The 24,087-nt window shown below is 31.9% G+C and overlaps 1 protein-coding gene across 4 annotated transcripts in view; it reads right to left on the reverse strand.

Annotated features, from left to right (window-relative positions):
* Positions 1-24,087, reverse strand: part of Smp_030300.1 — a gene marked incomplete at both ends in the record, with an annotated part of 79,249 nt that overhangs the window by 18,873 nt on the left and 36,289 nt on the right. For 2 of the 4 annotated variants that reach the window (XM_018799579.1, XM_018799578.1), the window contains 5 exons: positions 3,877-4,805; positions 7,132-7,317; positions 13,877-14,061; positions 16,466-16,530; positions 19,884-20,135. In XM_018799579.1, coding sequence (XP_018651353.1) covers positions 3,877-4,805; positions 7,132-7,317; positions 13,877-14,061; positions 16,466-16,530; positions 19,884-20,135 — 1,617 coding nt within the window. Of the gene's footprint in view, positions 1-3,186; positions 4,806-7,131; positions 7,318-13,876; positions 14,063-16,465; positions 16,531-19,879; positions 20,136-24,087 lie in introns of those variants that run through there. The other 2 variants (XM_018799581.1, XM_018799580.1) reach the window with 2 other exon arrangements.

Raw genomic sequence — 24,087 nt, forward strand, 5'->3', positions numbered from 1 at the left:
ACTCTTCCTATGATTTGTTTTCCTAAGTCGTACCTTAGGATTATTAACCCGTTAGTTCTATCATGTATCAAATAAAACCATGAATAAATATTATCAACCAACTTGCGATCTTAGTTTTTGAGGGCCAATGTTCACTGAAGTAAAGGTATACAGAATTGCTATTTAGTATACCCTTCCTCAAATAGACAGATTGACATCTCATTTGTGCTACATGTATTATAAGTAGATAAATGGTATGAGAGACATTTAAACTCATATCTAGATTTCATCTGTTTTCAGTCTTACATAATTGTGTGGTTTTCACAATAAATAAATTGCTAGCTTACTCATACCCTTTCTCAATTAAAAAAGTAGACCAGCTATGCAACAGGCTTTTGAATTAAAAAAAACCCAAATAAATCCCAAGCATCCGTGATTTGTTACTCATGGAGTTCAAAAGACTGAATTTTTTCTACATCTTCATCATAAATAACTATGTTATGTACACACTTCAAGTCGACGAAAGAATTTCTAAGTAGAAGATCAATCTCTAGAAAATTAGATAAACAAAGAGTAATTATTCGGAAAAATAGGAAGAATGCATGAATCTGTCAGACAACATTTTACATAGCCACTACAAGTGTGACAGTTTTGACTCTGCCAATACTGTGTGAATAAAGGGATTTCAGTAAGTCTCTCACTTACAAACATTGTTGGTTGATGAACTATAGTGTAACTTATAGACCTAGAATGGAGCTACAGACGGACGTCCATAAATAAGCTGGTATTATATAACTTATGAAAGAGTAATGATCTAACACATTTCGATGACTGAACCTGAAATTAGCCTAATTTTATTGAGGTCACCATTTCAGAGTCTCAGTTAAGAGTCAGATTATAAAAAAAATAGAGGTTTTATATTACATGTTAATTGAACTGATCCTATGATCGCACGTTACTTTTTTTACTGACCACTGCTCTTAAACATCATCTGAAATCGATTTTTAAATTACTACTGCTTTTCATTGTACTTACATATTGATAAATTGTGTTTTCCTTAGACCTCTAAATGTAACCGAAGCTATTAAAGCTCGGAAACTTTTCCTTGCTTGCTAAATTATCTGTCAGATTACTAACCGAATATATATATTACGTCGAGTTACCTAGGCTGAATAATCATTCTGAGAAGTCATTTATTATCAACCAATCAACAATCCATTTCTACAAATACACACTCAATAATCCATTAAATTACACAAATAATAACTGAGATTAGTACTGATGGAGTCAAAATAGTAAATGAGACATTACAATTGTCTCTATTGCTTTATAAATACATTTTTTAGGAGAAATGGGACTAGTCACAAAACATGCATCATTAATTTTTTTTTCCGTTTTATAGCTTTAAATAAGAAACTTATTTAGAGAAATAATACACTGTAAATTCAACAAACTAGTTTCCGGGCTTAGTTTACCGGTAATATTAATAAGAACACTGTAAATAACTTAATCATGGGAAAAAGAATTTTTTACAGAAACTTTCCACTTTTTTTTGAGACCATGAGCCGATTGAAGCTAGAACACCATGGAAAACCTGGAAGCACTGGACGGCCGTTTCGTCCTATCGTGGGACTCTCCAGCAGTGCGCATCCACGATCCTGCCTCGCGAGATTCCAACCCAGGACCTACCAGTCTGGCGCCAGAGCATTTAACCAATAGACCACTGAGCCGGCATCCAACGGTGTTAATGTATAACCTCAACTGATTCATTACTTTTGTTCAGTGTTACTATTTTAAAATAATCTATCAATCATGTGCATAGATGACATTATCATTATTGCAATAAGTAATAAGACGAATTATATAATGAACTTATCATAGGGTTATTTAAAATTTGCATGTCTATGATGCACTATTTTCCATTCATTAAATCATTAGGAGTAATTTTGAAAGTAACTTGAAGGATGTTCTAAATTGCTTTAATTGAAATATAATATGAAGAGTATCCTAAAACAATTGTTAAGTATACATGACATTATTATGGAAGATTAATTTCGGTATTGGGAAATAAGATTACCTCTGTTGTTTTAAGTCTGTTTAACTGTGAGTTGTAAAAGTTTATATTGTCAATGTAAGGAATTACAATGGATCAGTCTCATTTGCGACATACTTAAGTTTTGATTTGATTGCCTTGATATTGCCATTTAAGCAGACGTTTTTATTCATATTGGGTAGTGACTAATAGTGGTATCCATCTTGAAAGTTCCAAATAAGACAAAACTCGTATCCTGGGCTCTGATGCCCGCTAATATCAAACTTAAGTAAAAATTTCTTAATCATCGTAACTACTTTTCATTTTCTGTTTACTAAAAGCTGTATGAAAAAGTGATTCTGGTCGCGCTGTGTTTCCCGACTGGCAAAAAGGATTTCCCTTGAAATTATGAGCTGATCTGCATTAAGGCATAACCGAAAAGCTGTAAGCAATTGACGGCCGTTTCGTCCTAGTATACAAAATCACACTAGTCAGCATCCACATACCCTCACACCGGAATCCAACAAAGAACCCTCAATATCACACTCCAACACTTAATATCCAAACCCCTGAATCAAAATCCAACGGTATCAATTTCTAACATCAGTCAATCCGCAATATTGCACGACCAACTTCCATTGTCTTCAGTAGGTAATTGCATCTCAATCGACACGACTTAGTTTCACTGGTCACGTCTTCTCAGTAGAAGTGTAGAAATCTCCCTTAGAAACTAGTTACTAGTGACCACATGATAATTATATATGTTTGTGGATGTTTTTGAAATTCACTGAAATCCCGAAGTGATATAAATTTAAAGATCATCGAGTAATGTTGCGGATTGATTGAAGTCAGAAATGAATACCATTGGATGCCAATTCGGTGATTTTGAGTCTAAGTGTTCCGGCGTGGGACGGAGTGTCTTTGATTCGATTCCAACGTAAGGGATCATGGGTGCTCACTACTGAAGAGTTGTATGCTAGGACAAAGTTTCAATGATGTTTTAACTTATATCGGTTCAGGATTTCAGTAAAACTGAACAATCTCATAACCTTATACTAAGAAAGGATTTTATTGTCCTAGTTTGTTATCAAATTTATTCATGATCATTAGAACAGATTTCGTTTGTTAATGATAATGATGATATACTACTATAAAAATATTCAATAAGTCAGGTTACTAATAAATATTTATTGTATTATTGAAATGTTTAGATTTGACACATAATAGTTTGTGTGTATGTTTTTGAAATCAGTCAACATTATCATCAGCATACAAGAATCAGATAAGACTAAATTAAGAAACATTTGCTCTATAAAAGGAATTGATAAATGAATTATAGCAGAATATAACTGCTAGAAACTAATTTACACAATTGAACAACTGTTTCATTCTTTATTTGTTTGAATCTATTCAGAAGTATATAAACTATGTAAGATGATAAGTTTCAAGGCAATAATTGTTTCAAGTTTCAATAATAAAACAAGCAAAACAGAATTGGTGAGACTATAACTTGTGGACGACCATTGAGCAACACTAGAGTGACCTTGACAATGTCCATCTAATAACTAGGACTAAATGGGGGTTATAAAGTAATGTGAGGAATTAGGATTGTGATTTACAGTTGATGGTTAGGGTTAGGGTTTACATCGCAAACTAACATCAGCTAAAATACCAAGATGCTATTTAGCTAAATGGATGAATGAAGTTTGCGCCAAAAATCCAAGACCTATTATCTTAGATCTGATTGGTTCGTCCATGAACTGCAGTCACACACAAGAATTTATTAACTCTATATTTATTTAAATTTTTTTTCTCTAAATAAGAAATTGAATTGATGAATAGTTTAATTGTGTAATTCTTCTAACCTTCTGTTTTTCTTTTGATTTTAATTTATCAGTTGGTTTCATTTTTATGGCTTCATTTTGTTTCATTTTCTTGATATTTTTCTTATGTAATCCAGTTACTTCATCAGTTGTGCTTGCTTCTGCTCCAGGCAATAAAAAACTGCCAAATATTGATGTTTTTAAATTTGTATCAGCTAAATTAACTTCTTGATCATTCTCTATTCCATCGTCGTCGTCATCATCGTTAACGTTATCAAGGGGAGTAGTAACATGATCATCATCATGATTCATATCATGAATATTCAATAAAATATCTTCATTTAAAGAATAAAATGAATCAGTATTTTCATTTGGTGTAAAACTTTCAGCTAATTTACGATTTTGTTGTTTATTATTTAATTTAACAGTATTTTGTTCTTTAACATGTTTTATTGGTAATTGTTGTTGATTGGATTGTTTTAAAGAAGGTGAACCAGTAGATTTAATTCCTTCTTTTGATGTTTTCTTTGAATTTTGATTACCGCCATTTTCTTGTTTATTATTTGAATTATGTTTAATGTTATTTTGATTTTTTGAATTAATATTAGATTGAACAGATTTTGAATTGACTGATTTTGTTTTCGATTTTAATTCATTAGCATTCTGATGTTGATTGTTATGATGATCTGGATTATCATTCATATTATCATTGAAATCAAATGATGGAATTGCTTGTATTGTGTTCTTTGGTAAAGGTTCACGTAATTTAGCACGAATACGTATTAATTTACGTTTAGCTTCATTAACTATATAAGCTTGATGTTGTTCTTCTTGTGTTGGTTCACGTATTCTTAATACTTTTTTAATTAAACCAGAAGGTGATTTAACTAGTTTATAATGTAATCCACCATCACGTCGACAATCTGGAATACCGTCACCATTTGCATCAGGATCTAACACATCAGGAATACCTTAAAATCAAAAGTAAAAAAGGGTAGATAAGAAAAGCATGAAAACTATAAACACAGCTATTGATATAGAAGGCTTTTGAAAACTGTTGAATTTTATCCTTTACATTATGGACCGATCATAATTAGACAACCATTGAATACTAAGAATTACTGAACAGCTGTTTTATCCTAGTATAGCGTAACTTATTAACAGTCTCCATAGACGATCCCACTGAGGATTGAACGCGTCATTAATGAACACTACCAAAGAGTTGCATGCTATGACAAAACAGTTGTCCAGTACTTCCTGATTTTCAATCCTTATCTAACTATGTCAATCTATGACGTAAACTATAAGATACAACTATCAGTAATTTCAGTTATTACGAAAGATTTCAATAAAAAGTGTAAATTATAAACTATTAAAAATCTCCATACTGTAAATTAAAACAACACTGTTTCCAGTCAGATCTTCATCGAACTTTGTAATATTCATACATGTTTATGAAAAAACTAGACCGATCAAGGCAGTTTATGAGTCAATAATAACAACTAAGTAGATTACATAAGTAAATATCTTTGCATAGATGTATATAAATACTACCAAGTATTAGAGTAAAACCTGATGAAGATCCACGAGTAAATAATACTGCTCATTTATATCGATTGTTCAAATTGTAATCTACTCATTTCTTTCATGGTTTCCTAGTTCTTCGTCAATATGAGCTATAGATTGCTACTAATTTTAGTAGTCTACCTCATTCAAACGTTAGTATACTATGATTTAAAATAATAAGTATTTAGGGAGAACTAACGAAAGCTTTCCGATATATGTCATGCTTAATCTCATTCACAAAAGAATTCGGAGATTTATTGGTATTTTCATTCTACTTTGTCCTTATTCAATAAGATTATTATTTCTTATGTTCTTGTTTTATTTGTTTCAGTTATAATGGAGTCTTATTTGGTTCTATGGTGTATTTATGTGATAAGCGATGGTCATTGTTTCCAAAGCTGTAAGTTGCTGGTTTAAGTAACTGGCATTAGCTTGAGTTTTTTAATCACTACGGTTAAGAAGTAAATGATGAAGTGACACATCTTATTCAAAATTCCAGTCCTTTATCATTCCTATCTTACTTTCCACTTACTTTTTCTATTAGTTTGATAGATATCAGACAACCTGACTTATGACCCTATTTTGATTCAAGTATTCATGAGTGTTATTTTTAGATTATACGACATAAAGTTCAGGGAACAGATCTCTTTTCAAAGATTTTTTGTCAAGTTGTACAATTATGTATGTACAATTATGTGTAAAAAATAACAACAAATTATTGTTTATGTAAATAAAAAGGTGTATAAAATTAATAAGTTACAGTGGATCATGATATGTAACAGAAGCTCCTACCATTCATTAAACGAAGTTTGATCCGTTTATGCAAAAGAAGTATATCTTATATCGTTGTTTTCACAGTGACCTTAGATGATTTTTCTTTCATGAATTTCTTTTTTGAAAACATTCCTATCTCTTATTACTTTTCATATCCCTATGATTCATTTCATATGATTCCTTCATCATCCTCAATTATTGTTACAAAAATATCCTAACTATCTAATTACTCCTTTCATATTATATTCAGGTAATAACTAGTAGTAGTAAGTTCTGTCAATCGAACCAAGAGTTATAAGCAGTTGATTGGATAAGTCTCTTGATATATACCGAAACAATCTAATCCACTTGAAGATAAGTAATCTTTCGCTTATAGAGTATAGTGTGAAAAATTCATAACATTGATTGAAACTTGAATACATCATATTCATAACTAAGAGTGTACTAAATTAATTCCATACAGGTAAAACAGGTAGAAGGTTGAAGAAACTATACAATTATACGTTTTATACAATTCATCAGTACATGCATATCTGGACGATAATAAGATCAAAGATCAGTAGGATGATGAATGTAATGATATAATAAAAAGACATTTCGTTGTCCATATATAATTGAGTTGGTCTAACAGTATATTATTTTTTGTGATTCTTGAATTTCTCATCATTATAGAGTGATTCATTGAGATATGTTACTACCAGGATATTATATAGGTATACAGATGAGGAAATTGATAAAAGGTTATTAGCTAATAAGTCAAACACTAATATAAAACCAACGATACATACTCTAACTACAACGGTGCTTCGTCATAAATCCCTAATATTTCCAACGGTAGTGTCTTTTCATGGCTTCGATTCTGAACACAGTAAACTTAGATTCATAATCAAAATATCTGGAATTAATCAAATGCATTTAAACTACCCATTTCTTAAAAAAAGCCCTAATAATTCCTACCATCATTATCATCATCTTCATCTACGTGATTTAATAATCCATCCATATCTGAATCTTGTGTTCTGTCGATTTTTCCATCATTATCCAAATCATTATCAATATGATCTGGAATTCCATCACAATCTTTATCATTTGGATCGCCTAAATCGACGTTTAACAAGTTGGCTTCTTGTCGTGCAATATGAGCTGTAAATAAAAAAATAGCAAACTTATTCGTGAATTATGACTTTTTTTTAGGAAAAACAATATACATAGAATCACACTCAAGCCAAATACTATGTATGATACCCCAGTGCACATTTAAGCCCAATTTGTACAAACACAAATGTACTTAATGAAGAAAACTACATACAAACCTGGAGTTATTGAATTATTTGTATAAGAGGCAGCGAGTACTGAGAAAGTCACAAATCCGCAATAAAGATTGTGTAATAATGATGGTATTTTAAGTTGACAGATACTCAACAAATTCATTACACTATTGAATTCAATAAAAGTATTTCAAAACAACTAAATGATGTCCTTAGAGATGGTTAGTAATAAAATTGGGAAATTTAAGTATATACAAGTACTCAGTAGTAATGTACGAACAACGTATATAGCAATTTCAACATAAATCCACTCAAAATCCGTAGCTCCCACAGGTGAAAATGTAAAGATTTAAACATTTACGAAGATGGGAGACTGAAAATATTGAGTTAATCAAGTAGATTAGCGTTGGATCATCTTACATTTATTTACTAAGTAAATTGTTAACAAGCCTAGTATTTTTGAATTCATTACGTAATAAATTGCTTTTCAATTTCTTTGAGTTTGTTTTATACTGTAAAAGTAGAGTTAAAGCTACCTATGTTGACCGGTTGTTAATCCCTTAAACATTAAAAATGTCATTATTTCAAAGATTGATTATGTCCATGGTGAGTAAACATCCATTTATGTACTAGTAATGTGAGACATGAAAGTAGAACTTATTATGTACTTCGTATTATGTATAACGGTCCTTCTATCAATTGTGACTTCGATCAATGTTACTTTAACCATTTCCAAAGTTATCTGTTAACTGTCATTATGTATGTCGTAGTTTACAAATGATAAGTAATGAAAAGTTTGATTTTTAGTTTGAAGAAAGCTCATTTTTCCTCAATATATATAATGTCGTCAATCTGATCAGTAAATACATGAATAAATGTATCCATTCTTTACACATATAACATTGAACATTCATAATATCTATAATCTAGGCATGAATAGTTACTGGTAATAGAAAACAGGGAAATAGGTCACATATATATATACACACACAAACAGAAAGAGAGAATAGATTAAAAAAAACTTGAAGAAAACTACTTGAACAGTCATAATTCTATGTAGAAATCTAATAATACTCATGCTAAACATTAAAGCATGCTTTCAAACGATAGAAACTAGAAATAGTAATGGTTGTAGTAATTTGACATTGAAAAATCTTATTTATCATTTCATGTCTTATTGAAGAGTATTTGTTTTGGAAACTAATTTCTCTGTATTACAGCATAATATACAAGAAGGAGGAGGGAGGGTAAATACATGTAAGTGTAAGGTTCATTACAGAGACTTAATAAATTTCATTTTAGCCTATATTTTAAAAGTTTTAGGTCCAATTTCAAATTGTGTTAATAGTGGTTGTTGTTAAACCCATTGACGTTAAATTAATAAAATCTATAATTTGAACTTAAAAATATAATTACATTGTTGTGAAACAGAGGATGATCATTATCCAAGCATAATTATACAGAACCATGTAGTCAACTTTCGTGGTTATTGGCAGTTATAAACACACCACATTTGTAAATACACCAACCCATGTCATTATTCATATCCCGAACTTTGGAATTCTAGAAATGCTTTTTAACAAGCTGTTGTACTGATATTTCTGGTTTACAATAACATAGTTAATATAAGTAAGTATAGTGTTATTTAATTTGTTTAAACGCTATCCAGAATAAACAAATTAAACAACACTATACTTACTTATATTAACTGTGTTATTGTAAACCGGAAATAACAGTACAAAATTTTGTTAAGAAACAGGACAGATTCCGTAAAGATCGGTTGTGCACAGACCAAGTCAAGACACTATGGATAATCGTTGAACAATCATTTGAATGGAACTCGTCACTATACATCAACTTCATTGACTATGAGAAGGCATTTGACAGTAAGGATAGGAGAACATTATAAAAACTTCTTCGACACTATGATGTTAGTAAATGAGAAAATCGTCAACATCATCCTGAATACAAACGACGGACTGAACTGCAAAGTGGTGAATGAAGGACAGCTGACAGATTTATTCCAAGTGAGAACCGAAGGCAGACAATACTGCTTATGCTCCCCCTTTCTCTTTCTTCTGGTGGTTGACTGGATTATGAAGACCTCAACATCTGAGGGAGAGCACGAAATATAATGGAGAGGTTGGGTGAAAATAGAAGATATGAACTTCGCAGATGGCCTAGCCTTTCTATCCCATACACAGCAACAAATGGAGACGAATACAACTAGTGTAGGAGCAACTTCTGAATTAGTAGACCTCAACATACATAAAGGAAAAAAGCAAGGTCTTCAAATACAACCCAATCACATTTGATGGATAAACTCTGGAAGATGTGGAAACTTTCACGTACATGGACAACAGCAACGTGGAGGATTCGATGCAGACGTAAAGGCGTGGATTAGCAAAACAAGCACAGCATTCCTACAGTTGAGGAACATATAGAACTCGAAGCAACTGTCAACCAGCATCAAAGTGAGAACTATTCAGTGCGAACGTCAAGACAGTCCTACTATACGGTGCTGAAACTTGGAGAACTACTACGACCATCATCGAAAGGTTACAGGTATTTCTAAACAATTGTCTATGAAAGATACTGAATGTCCGTTGGCCGGATACAATCAGCAACAGCCTATTGTGGGGGAGAACAAACCAGCTTCCATCTGAAGAAGAAATTAGGAAGAGACATTGGAAGTGGATAGGATATAGACTGTGGAAATCATCAAACTGCATCACGGGGCAAGGGTTAACTTGGAATCATGAAGAGAAAGAAAAAAGAACGATACCAAAGAACACACTACGTCGAGAACTGAAAGCAGAAATGAAAAGGATGAATAGCAACTGGAAAGAACTAGAAAGGATCTCTCAAGACAGAATTGGATAGAGAATGCTGGCGAGCAGTCTATGCCCCTCGGCTAGGGGTTAACAGTCGTAAGTTGTAGTGTTGTGGAGGTCTTTGAAGCTCATTGAAATCCTGAAACAACCACCAATGAAGATCTAGTGGTTCAACTTAAATTGCTTAATGATTTCAATGAAACTCAAAAATCTACACAAACACATATAATTATCATGTGGTCACTAATAATTAGTTTCTAAAGGAGATTTCCATATTCCTACTGAGAAACCGTGACCAGTGAAACTAAGCCGTGTCGATTGAGATGCAATTACCTACTAAAGACAATGGGAGTTAGTCGTGTAATATTGCGGATTGACTGATGTTAGAAATTGATATCGTTGGATTTGGATTCATTGGTTTGGATATTAAGCGTTCTAGTATGAGACTAAGGGTCATTTGTTGGATTCCGATGTGAGTGTACGTGAATGCTGACTAGTGTAGAGTTGTATATTAGGACAAAACGTTCGTTTAATGCTTCGAATTTCTCAATGGTGTTTTAACTTAAATCACCTAATGATTTCAATGCAATTATTATAGGGTTTAGGGAATGAATACTTCTAGTTATTATCAGTCAACTATTATCGTGAAAAAGAATTAAACTAATACAACAGTAGTTATTCGAAACATAAGTCGATTAGTTCTTAAATTTGTTAGATCTTCTTTTGTACCCCTTTTTTTGTATACGAAGAAAGTTAACTCACGTTCCATGATAACATCTAAAAAAAATACACCATAAATAATACACAATACTGAAGACCATGGTAATGTACAACTCGATAGTTCTTGTAAAATAATAATTACTCCTTAATTAAAACTGCTGAGATTAGGTCAAACATTTTTGAAGAAAAATTCACCATTCATACTTTAGGGTACATAATAAAAGACACCTATAAAAGAACTTTCATCTAAATTAGAGCGAATAGTTTCACAGTATTTGGGCGCCGAGTTGATGTAAGACATTAAATAAGAATATATTTGTAAAATCTCAGCGAACGAATTTGAAGTCAATCCAACGTTTCGCCTGGCAATCTGGTCCTGGCTTTCTCAAGGAAATATAATCAAACACATTTCATTTCACATCACAAGTCTCTTACACACTAATACATATACCTAGTTTAGACATTTTTAACGCTGATTGGGTGACCTATTCAGTATACAATGAACCGAAGAACTATGTACCTATTTATATTCGATAATTTTAATGTTTGATTATAATTCCTTGAAGAAGCTTGAACCAGATTGCCAGGTGAAACGTTGGATTGACTTCAAATCCATTCGTTGAGATTTTACAAGCATATTCTGACAACAAATATATAATTCTGTATAAGTGGGAAATCATGTATCTTTGTAAAAAAAGAACGCAACAATAAACTCTAAAATACATTTGTACTATTCATAAATCTTTAATTTTGTTCATGCATTTTGAAACTCTAGACAAACATAACACTTTTGAAGTAAGAATAAATTTAAATTATTGTCTTAATACTAAAATGACGTTTATCATAGTTCACCATGGGTATATTGTATATCGTTAGATATTTCACAATCGGACATTCCATGTGGATATTTTTTCACAAAAATTGGCATATAAACTCGAATTTTTTTCAAACGATTATCTGAAATAATATTTTTTGATGAACGTAATTCAGTTGATGAAGATTCAAGAAAAAAATAAGGAAAGTAAAAAATGGATCAAAGCTGATTTGAATAAATAAATTTAAAAGGTAAACAAATATTTTCGTGGATTAGTTGAAGTTAGACATTAACACCGTTTGATGCCGGCTCAATGGTCTTGTGGTTAAGTGCTCTCGCGCGAGACTGATCTCGCGAGACGAGATCGTTTGTACGCACTGCTGAGGAGTCCCACAATAGGACGAAACGGCCGTCCAGTGCTTCCAGGTTTTCCATGGTGGTCTAGCTCCAAATGACTCACTATCTCAACTATATAAAATATTTTCTCATTGTATTATGCTTAGGTTCTTTTAAATAACACTTTCAAGTGTACAGTTATGCATGAAGTTGTAGGGTTTTTCTGTATTGTAGCGTGCTCTTATACACTTGAGGTATGCTACATATATGATAGAATTAACAATCGTTTCGTGAACTTGTATGGCAGACTGATACAAGCTGTTATGTGAACTTATATTTCCCAAACATGTGAGATCGTAATCTGATCTGTCATACTTTATGTATTCATATATAATTAATCCTGACCTTTCCCCTAAGTGTATTTTTATGTATGCACACTTATCTATCTCTATTTGCCTATTTGTCTATTTTCATACATAAACTGATTCAAACTAAGCGTCTTCCAACTTATATTTGTCGAATGTAACACAATGTTTATTTATTTATTCTTGAGGTGTTGTGGATGAAAACTGCTGAAGAGTACCATACTTGGACAAAATGACTTTCTGGTGTTTCAGATTTTCAACAGTTGTCTTACTTCGATCGGTTCATCATTTGAATGATAAATTGCATTTGGCTTTTTATTTCTACAGTAATAATGACGCTATAAGAAAATATAAGATGCTAGTAAATATATATATTACATTGTTTATCATCAAATAAGTCAATCAAAGTAGTGAGCTCTGAGGACTCAGAAGTGTCAGTTATCTTAATCTGCAATAGTTATAATATATAAATGCCACAAATCTTCATAGTTCAAGCATGTTACAACAAATAGATACATATCGTTTACAATTAACTGGATTATTTCTTTCATTTTAATTGTTTTTAAACTATGCACTACCAATAATATTCAATAATCAAATTTCAACTCATTTATTTTCAAAATCGTTCCCCTTGAATATAATAGACTTTACCCAATTTTCTCATTTTCATCATTATTTCAACAGATAATTATATGAATTAAATGATAAACTGATGTGTAATTTAATGCATCGTTTATTGGTTGTTTGAATCTTTTCACTGACGTTTGGGACTGCAGTAGACCAATGTCTTAGTGGCATATGTGCATCCCTTGTGGATTGCCTTAATCTTGCTTTAAGTCACAAACATTTTAAGCAAAGATGGATAGTGGCTAGTAGTGAAATCTTGGACACGCGTTTCATCCTGTTGACGTGTTTCAAATAGAATGAAATGTTCGTCCTGGATTCCACTACTAGCGACCATCCATTTCTGCTAATCATAATGTAGTCAAGTAGTCAGAAATGTGAGGTAAGTGAATTGGGTGGTTTAAGAAACAACAACGGAGAGCAGGGAAGAATACTTTCTACCTGAGTATTCAATGAATCTTTTGTACTGACAAATAATGTGCTCCAGTGTTGTGTTTTTCGGAAAACTTTTGATCAGTGAAATATGAAAGCTAACTACATTTATTAACTCTGAATTCACATAATTATTTTAAACAACTAAGTTATCAGTAAACATGTTTCACGAAAAAGATTCTTACTGTCACTATTTAAAAAGATGATTAAATTTGACAAGTTGACTGCTGAAAAAACATATAGACTGATAAATTACTTTGAAACGGATAAATTCAAATCAATTTAAGTATGAGTGAATACTGTGTATACCTGGGATAGCTTCAAGAAAACGCTTATGTTTATATAACAAAAATGACATTGAATCAGGATCTCGTTGATCTGGTATACCATCATTATCATCATCTTCATCGATGTGATCAGGTATTCCATCATTATCACTATCATGTGGTTGACAATCAATAATCCCATCACCATTCGAATCTTCATCATCGACATCTGCAAGAGAAAATATAAGATATGTTAAAAATCGATTAATTGATCAGTTGAAGGGAAGTGTAAGATGATAAAACGTGTGTAGCTTATTGATTTCTCATTCAGTTTTACCACTTTCAGTTTACAGAGTCAGCACTTCGCCGGCTTCATTTGTTTTATTATTTGTGTTTTACTACTTAATAATAAAAAGTAATACATCACTCATTTCATTATTAATTATACCGTAAAAAGTATCAATATCCCTACAATGACATCAAACCTGACGTTAATACACTGATCATTTGTTCACCGGACTTTGGGTGTGATTTCATGTGTTGATCATCGAACAAAGACTTTTCATTTCAAAAATTTTTTATCCAATTCCATATATTGTGATTTAAGGCTCATGATTATGTTCAACAAAAAGATTAAGATTGACAAGGTCATCCTCTATCATTGTTTTACAATATATCTTATCTAAATGTTGTACCATTGTTTCAATTGCGCCTTGTGATATTCACAAAACCCATGATCGTACATATCAAATATCCACTCAATCTATTTTACTAACATTCATAGTAAATAACAAATTTCTAATGACTTATTGTAAAACAGATCGAGACTTTTTTATTTTAAGTTTTTATATGACTGATTTAAATGTGGATCTAGATCTAAAATAAGAGTAAAACATTAATAATTCACTAATTCATTTAGTGTATGTACGGATTATGACATCCGATTGATCCATGAAGTTAGTGTTTACTAGACTGAACCCACTGCAATGATAATCTGTGATTAGCTGTCTCAAGTAATTTGCTTTATAACCGTTTGAAGCACTGAAGAGATGTTTATTATAAGTGCGTTTATACCATTTCGTAATTTTCATTTCACGGTCTCATTTTTTTATTATTTCAACCTAGTTTCTCATAAATTCAGAGGTCAGATGAACAAAACATGAAGACATTGATGATGTTGTCCAGAACCACACAAGGAAACTTCATAGTTATGACTCTCAGCTTACAAAATATAATATCAACAAAATATTTTTACTTTCACTAGCACTTGTACTATCATTTTAATCAATTGATATTCTATCATCTCATTATTTGGATTAGTTAATGAAAACCTCTCTTTTGGGAACTATACTTCAATGAGAAATGCTAGGTTTATTTCTGGAACCAGCAATATTTCATTTGCATACTATTAGGAATTAACCGGATAGTAAAACAGATAATCATTACAGTAATATTAAGACAGTTTACTAAAATTTCTATGGCTGGGTATCGACTCTGCATTTTATCTACATTCAACTTAAAATAGACATTTTGCTCAACTATGAGATTAACATTCTCATCTTATTTGGAAAATGATCACTGTTTTGAGCGTTACAAAAGTCAATATACGTAAAAAGATAACAAACAAATCTGTCTGGTTTACCAAAAACATATTATGTTCCCCTTAGTTGTATCTAATATTGGCAAACTATTATGATCTATACAGTCCTACTGTATGGAGATGAAACATGGAAAACTACTACATCTATCGTCAAGAAGGTACAAATATTTATAAACAGTTGTTTACGCAAAATACTCAACAGTCACTGGCCGGATACTATCAGCAACAGCGTTTTATGAGAGAGGACAAACCAGCTTCCAGCTGAAGAGGAAATTAGGAAAAGATGTTGGAAGTGGATAGGACATAAATTGAGGGAATCACCGAACTGCATCACGAGGCAATCCCTAACTTGGTATCCGTAAGGGAATCGGGAAAGAGGAAGGCCAAAGAACACATTACCCCGAGAAATAGAAGCAGATATGAAAGGGATGAATGTTAACGGGAAAGAACTGGAAAGGATTGCCCAGAACAGAGTTGGATGGAAGATGCTGGTATGCGGCCTATGCTCCTCCACGAGGGGTAACAGGCGTAAGTAAGTAATTATGATCTATAGAAATGACTGTATAAGTATTTATCATTTCTACAGTATTGTAGTATAAGGATCTAAGATAAGTTGATTCAAAGTTTGTAGAATCTTTGATCAAACTAATCCAAACTTTATTCTCAGGTTTTACAAAAATAGAAGTTTGTTTAAAATTGATTTTATAACTAGTTCAAAATTTAAAAATTGTAGTTCCAAAAACAATTCAATAAAGACATTAATCAATACAGAGAAAATTCTATCGGTTGTTTCAATGAATTAATTTGTCTAAAAATACATCAAACACAGTCACTAACCTGGAATACCATCATTATCATCATCATCGTCCCATTCATTTAATAAACCATCGTTGTCACTATCCTGTAATGTAATTTTTTAGGAAAAATATACAGATTATTTTTTTACTACATCCATAAAGTAATAGTTTTACGCTATTACTAACTAACACTAATTTAAATTCAGCTTTGAATATTAACAACAGAATTACTTAAGTCCTAACTAAAATTTTCATAATTGCATTGATGAGTCGATCTAAGCTAGACCACCGTTGAAAACCTGGAAGCAATGGACGACTGTTTAGTCCTAATATGGGACTTTTCATAAGTGCTAATCCACAATCCCCCATGATCGACTTGTGAATTCAACTCTGAAAATACTACAATCTCTTCAGATCCTCATATTGATCCTATTTAAAAATTATACAGAAATCATACTTTTTGGGCAAGTTGCTACTTTTCTAGACTCAGTATTTTAATAGATGATGGATTATCTCTTGAACCAAAAGAAACTGAGTTGAATTTCCATTAGGAACAATATCACAAGAATTCAGGCACATCCGTATGATAAGTTCAGAATCGGGCAAAATTTGAATTCTGAATTTCGTTACTAGATACAGTCCATCTGTTCTAAAACTGCATATGAGGAAACAACTGTGTGAAGGCTATCCTCATAGGATGTTCATATGAGAATAGGGAAAGATTAAAATATTAACGACAGGATAACTCAATTCCTTATCAATAATCATATAGTGTAGTAGTAAGATAATAAACTAATATTCAGGGCTGAACTTCAGTAACTAATTGTTACTAAAACTGGAGGCTTGCAGAGATTGTTTGCACCACAAACTGAACTTAGCTTCAATCAGTAAAAATTAAGGATCGCTGAACACTGCTTTGTCAAAGTACCCTTGACCCTACCGGAGATCAAATCCAGAATCTTTTGGTTTCGCGTTTTGTGTACTCTTTATTTAAACCACTGGTCCAATCAATTATTGATATTCCATTATCTTTGATATAAACTTACAGACATGTTTATTTTAATGTTAAATATGATATCGGAATACTTTTGTTTATTTATTTTACAAAAATACTTTTTCGGTAACTCCTTCTTGCATCTTCAAATATCTGTTCATCAGTTAGAGACTTCCATTTGTTGTTGCTATTGCTGGGACATTATAGTTTGATAAAATCTTATTCAGTCATCCAATATATCTGTCACATATCAATCCAATTATTTATTATCTTTTACCATAGATACAATTTTAAATTATTTTAACTGTTTTGAGCAAGTGATTCAGTATTCACTGTCTAGTTGTTTCCACCACCAGTACAGTTCAATTATATGAAACTTACATTTAAAATGATCGAACTCTTTTTCAAATATTCAGATTACTACCAATTGCGTATGATTACTTTGGTTCTAGACGTCTCAGTTATTCTGTAACCTAATTAAGTGACTACACTAGAAACGAGGCTTGGTAAGAAAAAAGCTGATGATTACATTTTTCGCAGTAAAATCTGACTCCAGGAAGAGCCAATTTGACATAAGTTTGTATCATCGAATGACTAGAATATTGTCGATCTAGCGGTTATCAGTGATATGAAAGCAGAAGTTGGAATGAGAGATGTTACAAAAAAATTACATTTCAAACGGACTAAATCAACAGAATAAACCAAAAACTACAGCACTAATTTTAAAATCTGAAGGGAGTGACCAGAAAGTGATCCGTGTTCGGACAAACAAGACTAGAATCTACAGTCAGTAAACATTTGATCAAATGTACAGAGAGGTCCGAAATAGGGTTGGTACACATTGAGAGATAATTGACCAAGTGTGTTGATTGACTGGTTGAGAAGAATTTTCCCCACATTACTGTGGACTAGCAATTTGGAAGTAATACTAATAAAATGGAATATAAGATCTTGTCATTTTACCCAGAAACAATTCAGTGATGTTCCTACCTCTAAGATTTCAAATAATTCTTTAGGCGGTGAAGAGTTACGTCTGAATGTGATCCACAGCCATAAAATATACTAGATTTCGTTGTTATGCTGAAGACTAGTTATTTGTGTGTCATACAAAAACTAAAACTAATTGAGAAAACGTAGATGTTGTCGTTAAACTCAGCCTCTTCATTGGACAGTTTTTGGGTAATTTTTTTACTGTTGATAACTTTATCAGTAGTTCATATTTTTATACAAAATATTTTGCTAGTCTGATTTGTATTAGCCAATATTTTTGAGGTACTTTCAAAAACCGTTTTGATGTAAAAAAAAATGTACAGTCTAAAGCAAATAGAAAGAAAAGAAAGTTCTGTTTTATAATAATATCTTGGTATTTCAAAAAATACACAACCGCCAGCCAGTTTTTTTAGAAATACCATATGGTTTTTCCATTAGTATCCCATATTCTAGACTAAGAAAATCACACCAGTATGATTATTCTAAATGTTAAACTATTCCATAAGATCAGTGAATGGAATAACGAAACAAAGTGATTTCGGACAAGTGAAAGACAGTCAGAAAAGTTTTTCTATGTACACCGTCAGTCATTTCATTCATGTGCATACATTTTTCTACATAAGTAAAAGTACATGGAAAAATGTAACTAAGAATACATGTAACATTATATTATCCCCTTGTGGATTGATAATCAGTTTTTTCATTCTCTATCTTACATCTTTTTTTAAAAGTTTTTATCTATCTGTTTATCTGAATACAAATATGCGTAGGCTTAGATGTATTCAAAGAAATGTTATTATACAATTGTGAACTATTGAAAAATACTTAGATAATTAGTTCCGTCATTCAGAATTTAAACGATATGAAGTATTTTTCAGTTGTTTCATATGCCTGAAAATAATTATTATGAAGCATTTAGGTTTATCTACTTGGAGATTTATTTCATTCATGGTTACTTTATAGACAATATGTTTGCCCGATTACTGCTTACCTCAACGCACTATGTTTTCTAGGTTACGACGAATGGATTGAAAGGAAGCTAAGATCATACAGACCAAAACTTGATATCAGTCTATGAAGTTGTTTTCTGTTAAACTATGTTATATTGATATATACAGACTACGTAGTTGGGGTTGGTGTGATTCTAGTAACCAACGGTTAGAAATGTTGTAGTAAGATGTCTTGGAACCTGTCACATTGAAAGAGATGAGACCAATTACCATCATCACTTTAATCTTGAGTTATCATGTTACATTACTTATTTCACAAAACCATTCATTTATACCAATCTTTTCTACTTTTACTGACACTATTGCTACTTCTACTACCGCGGAAGGTGATTTGATAATTTTGTCTGTGTGTACTGATATGGTGTAGCAAATTGAATTAAGCCGGGTTCCACACTGTATATGAGTGATTGACTTGTACGCATTACTGACAATACTCAATATCATGAATCAAAAGTCGATATTGGGTTGTTAACAAAGCTTGACTATATGTAGTGTGTTTTCAAAGCATAAAAACAATACATTAAATTCATTCATACATAAATATATGCATGCAATATTCAGTTTATCATTAATACTGTGGTTTGTAATTCCTTAAATTCTCATAGAATTTTATAAAATTCATTATATTTCCATTTTTAAAGAAAGGTAATTTTACTTACCTGTTTTGTGTCAAAATAACCATCGTTATCATCATCGGGGTCAACAATATCTGGGATTCCATCACAATCATGATCTTGTTTATGATCCGGTATTCCATCATTATTCATATCATCATCTACACTATCCGGTACCCCATCTTTGTCAATATCTTGAAACAGATCATCCGATCCATCACCATCTGAATCAAAATCCATGCTATCTGGTATACCATCATTATCATCATCCATGTCTAGTGTATCAGGAATACCATCCTATAGAAATTTTAGAAAAAGTTGAATTACGAAAGGAAATGGTTGTTGTTTAGTATATTTTCTTTTGATTGCCAATTGGTTTAAAGGCAGTCTCATCATCGATGAAATAATTCCAACTAAAACTGTTATGAACTAGAAAGGAATAGATAGCTTTCTTATCCAGTTTTGGAATCCACTGCCAATGTACAAGAACATTTAGTGGTTAACAGATCCAAAAAATAAATGATTTTTAAGCCTTCGATATCGATGTTGACCTCATTAGTTTTACTAGACCTGTTCCAAGCTGAAGGGACTCTGTTGAGCAACTACATTAAACCATGTTTGGGTACAAAATGCTGAGCATCTCTTATGATAACTAGTCAGTCTAGATTGCACACACTTAAATCCACCGACATGGATTCATGTATATCTTCGCATCTTTTCATTTTTAACTTTTGGTTTGATTCATCTAGGGATAGCTGTATAAGAAGAGGTTTTTGCACGATAATGTTGTCAAGCCCTATATATTTGTGATATCTTCAAAAATTCACTTATATTAGATTCAACTCATCACTTTCAAGTCTTGTAATTAACATGTTACTATGTAAGATGAGTGAACAAAAATTTCATTTGCTCATATTTTTAACTCTAGTTGTTGATATGATATAGGTTTATCTACATTCATATTATATACGAAGCTCCTGTTTAGCTTGCAAGTTGGTTGATCCCATTGATCATTGCTTCCCATTAGAATTATGAGAAGTTTATTTTGATTCTGGTTACCAGTGACCAAATGATCATTATTTATTAGAGTCAAATTGTAAAAATGAAACATTTTTTCAATTAGAAGGTAAATTTTCATCATTAATATATATTTATTAAGAGAGAAATAAAAGTGTAACGTTAACGCATGATTTTTTACGTAATAATAACACTTTATATTCTTTAGTTAAATATAAGAATTGAATCCGTTTCCTGGCGTTAAACGGAATTTCAAGTCAGAAGTGGAATCCAGGACGTGCGTTTTAGCCAACTTCAGACTCATCAGCTGGGTATGTTTATATATTCTACATTAACTTGTAATATAATGATTATGTAGAAACAATTCACATGTGATACGCATAATATCAACTAAGACTGATCAAATTTCGATCAAAATTTCAACAAGGGATAATTCAGAGCATTACAAATGAAATTCAAAGTCATATTCGTTGTGTATGTGGGAAGCCACCTAGATAAAGTAGCCAACTGGATAATCCTTTGTTGTTTGAGCTGAAAGGTAGTGAGTTTGAATCCCCTTGTGAACATCACCTTCTGGATACAGGCACATCTATCTAAAGAGTTCTAAATAGGAAAACAAATACGTAACTTAGATTATACCGCTAGCCACATTCTATCTGTTCTTCTGTCGTTAAAATCACACCGATTTTGATGCATAATTGTATTACGTTGTATGTAACCAGTGATGTAGACAGTATATTTGTTATCCTATCATTAACATATTGCTTTTAGGAAATTTATTGATCATTCAGTAACAAATTAGCTTTGGATTAGAAATAACTTTCTGAAGCTCCTTTCTTAACTACAAGAAGAAAATTCTAAACTGATAGTAATTTTATTGATTATTCACTACACCAGTATGTATATTTTGATGAGATACTACACTTTTAACAATAAAATCTTCCGGTTTGACGAATTTAACATTATCGTTAAAGCATTACTATAAGTTTCATCAGTAGTGATTTTGTAGTGTATCTGAATTTGCAAACTTGTGAATTTCATCTTACAAGCAGTATCTCGACGTTAGAGATATCTTTCAAAATAGAAGATTACTGAACAAATTCCTAACACTAATCTTTCTAGGAAAATTTGTTATACATGAATGTTTTTTCATTGATAGGTCTTTCTATTATTACCTCTAGTTAGATGGGTTTGGTAATCATCTATGAGGATCTGTATAGATCTTAATTCTATACTTATACCATATTCATACGTTAAAAGTATTTACATCATTTAAGAAAGTTATTACACTTTTAGATGACGATTATTATTGAAAACCAACGCAACAATCACATTTGAAAACATTGCTAATCAATGTAAGAAGAACAAAGAAAATCAACAAAGAGACAATATATGGAGCTTCATAAATTATTTTATATGGAATACACCATTTCAAGTAAAAAACTTTATTTTATTCACTAACTGAAGGCTTATTGAATAGAATTATGTTGTTATGGGTGTAAACAAGATGGAAAACATATTGTTATTGTTTTCTTATGTTTCAATTCAACAAAGTCAATGGAGAGTAGAAATTTTTATTGTTAATTTGTAATAGAATTAATGTCATTGTAGCATTGTACTGACCAATTGATACAGAACAGGTAAGTAGACGTGGATTTTTTTCATTGGTCTACAATAATTTCGTTTAAGATGAGGACAATGCAAAACAATTATGTTTAGATGAATAGATATTTCCAAAGTTGAATTCATAAGTCTAGCTAAGCTATACCACTAATAAAAACCTGGAATCATTGGATGACTTTTTAGTTCCAGTATGGGACTCCATTGGAGTTCAGTCCGCGTCGAGTATGAGAGAGTTATCTGCTTCAAGAAATGGATGAAGATCTGCGAAAGATCATGGATTGATCGAAGTTAGACATTAACACTGTTGGACGCAGGCTCAGTGGTTTAGAGGTGAAGTGTTCATGAGCGAGACAGAAGGTCCTGAGTTCGACTCAAGCGTGCGGGATCGTGGATGCGCACTTCTGAGTAGTTTCATACTAGAACGAAATGGCCATCCAGTGCTTCCAGGTTTTCAATGGTGGTCTAGCTTAGATCGACTCGTGAATTTAACATTCAGAATACTACAATCTCCACAAATTCCCATACTGAAAAAAGATATTTTACAAAAAAGTGAAATTTTGCGAAAATTACTTTAAAAAATCTATGTGAATCCTAAATAAAAAGGTACAGAGCAAAATCGAATGCTCTGGATAAACATATTTCAAAATGGACTGATCAATTACAGCCCTCAACAACACCATAAACCTTTAAGTATTAACGAAACAATAATATAAATCATTTACAATATTACCGTGGTTATCGAAAAGGCCATTGGATAATGTATTAGGCTTTTAATGTATTGGGTACTATTTTTGAGTGTCAGTGTAAATACCAACACTAGGAACCAGGTGCATTTTTCAGACAAGTCCGAAATAATAAAAAATTCGCTTTCCAGACACCAGTATTAGCTACTATTCTACATCGTAATTAACTAGCGGCTATAACCAAATTTAAAACATACGCTCGAAGAGCCTACATCTCATCATAAGCTGATCTAGTTTAGCTTTGACTATCGATAATAGGTGAATACAAATACTTAAAAACAAGAACCCAATTGTTTATTTTATTTTAGGCAAAGTCAGTAGATCTCATGTGCCTGTTTCTTATTTATCCGTGTGTAATCATGACGTACTGCATAGTTATGTCATTTCTCATTTAATGTACTGAATAAATTTATGAGAACTAATAGGCTGCTACCGTCCAGTCAATCTGTGTAAAACAATTGTACATTTTGGTATCAAACAAAAAGCTACTCTTACCTAGTTAGTAAATTTTCATAAATGATGAACAGCTGGGATTAAGAAATACTTTGAACTGAAAGCGTGCCGGCAGTGAATCAGAAATTCATGTGATTCTAACCTTATATCTCAGAAGGTTCTCATTTCGCATCTATATTTAATGATGACCGCAAAGATAGTATTCCCATACTTTTCTTTTCCTGATAAACTGGCTAATCTCTAAACATATTTTGATTTATAAGCAAAGATTGATGGTGGCTAGCAGTGGAGTCCAGGACACGCGTTTCGTCCTATTTGAGACTCGTCAGCTGGATGTACCTGCATCTCAGAGTTGATGAAACTCTGGGAATGCGATGACGTTGAAGCGAAAGGTACTGGGTTGAGTCCCAGAG

Source organism: Schistosoma mansoni, chromosome 3 (genome assembly GCF_000237925.1).
Source record: "Schistosoma mansoni strain Puerto Rico chromosome 3, complete genome".
Lineage (NCBI taxonomy): Eukaryota > Metazoa > Platyhelminthes > Trematoda > Strigeidida > Schistosomatidae > Schistosoma > Schistosoma mansoni.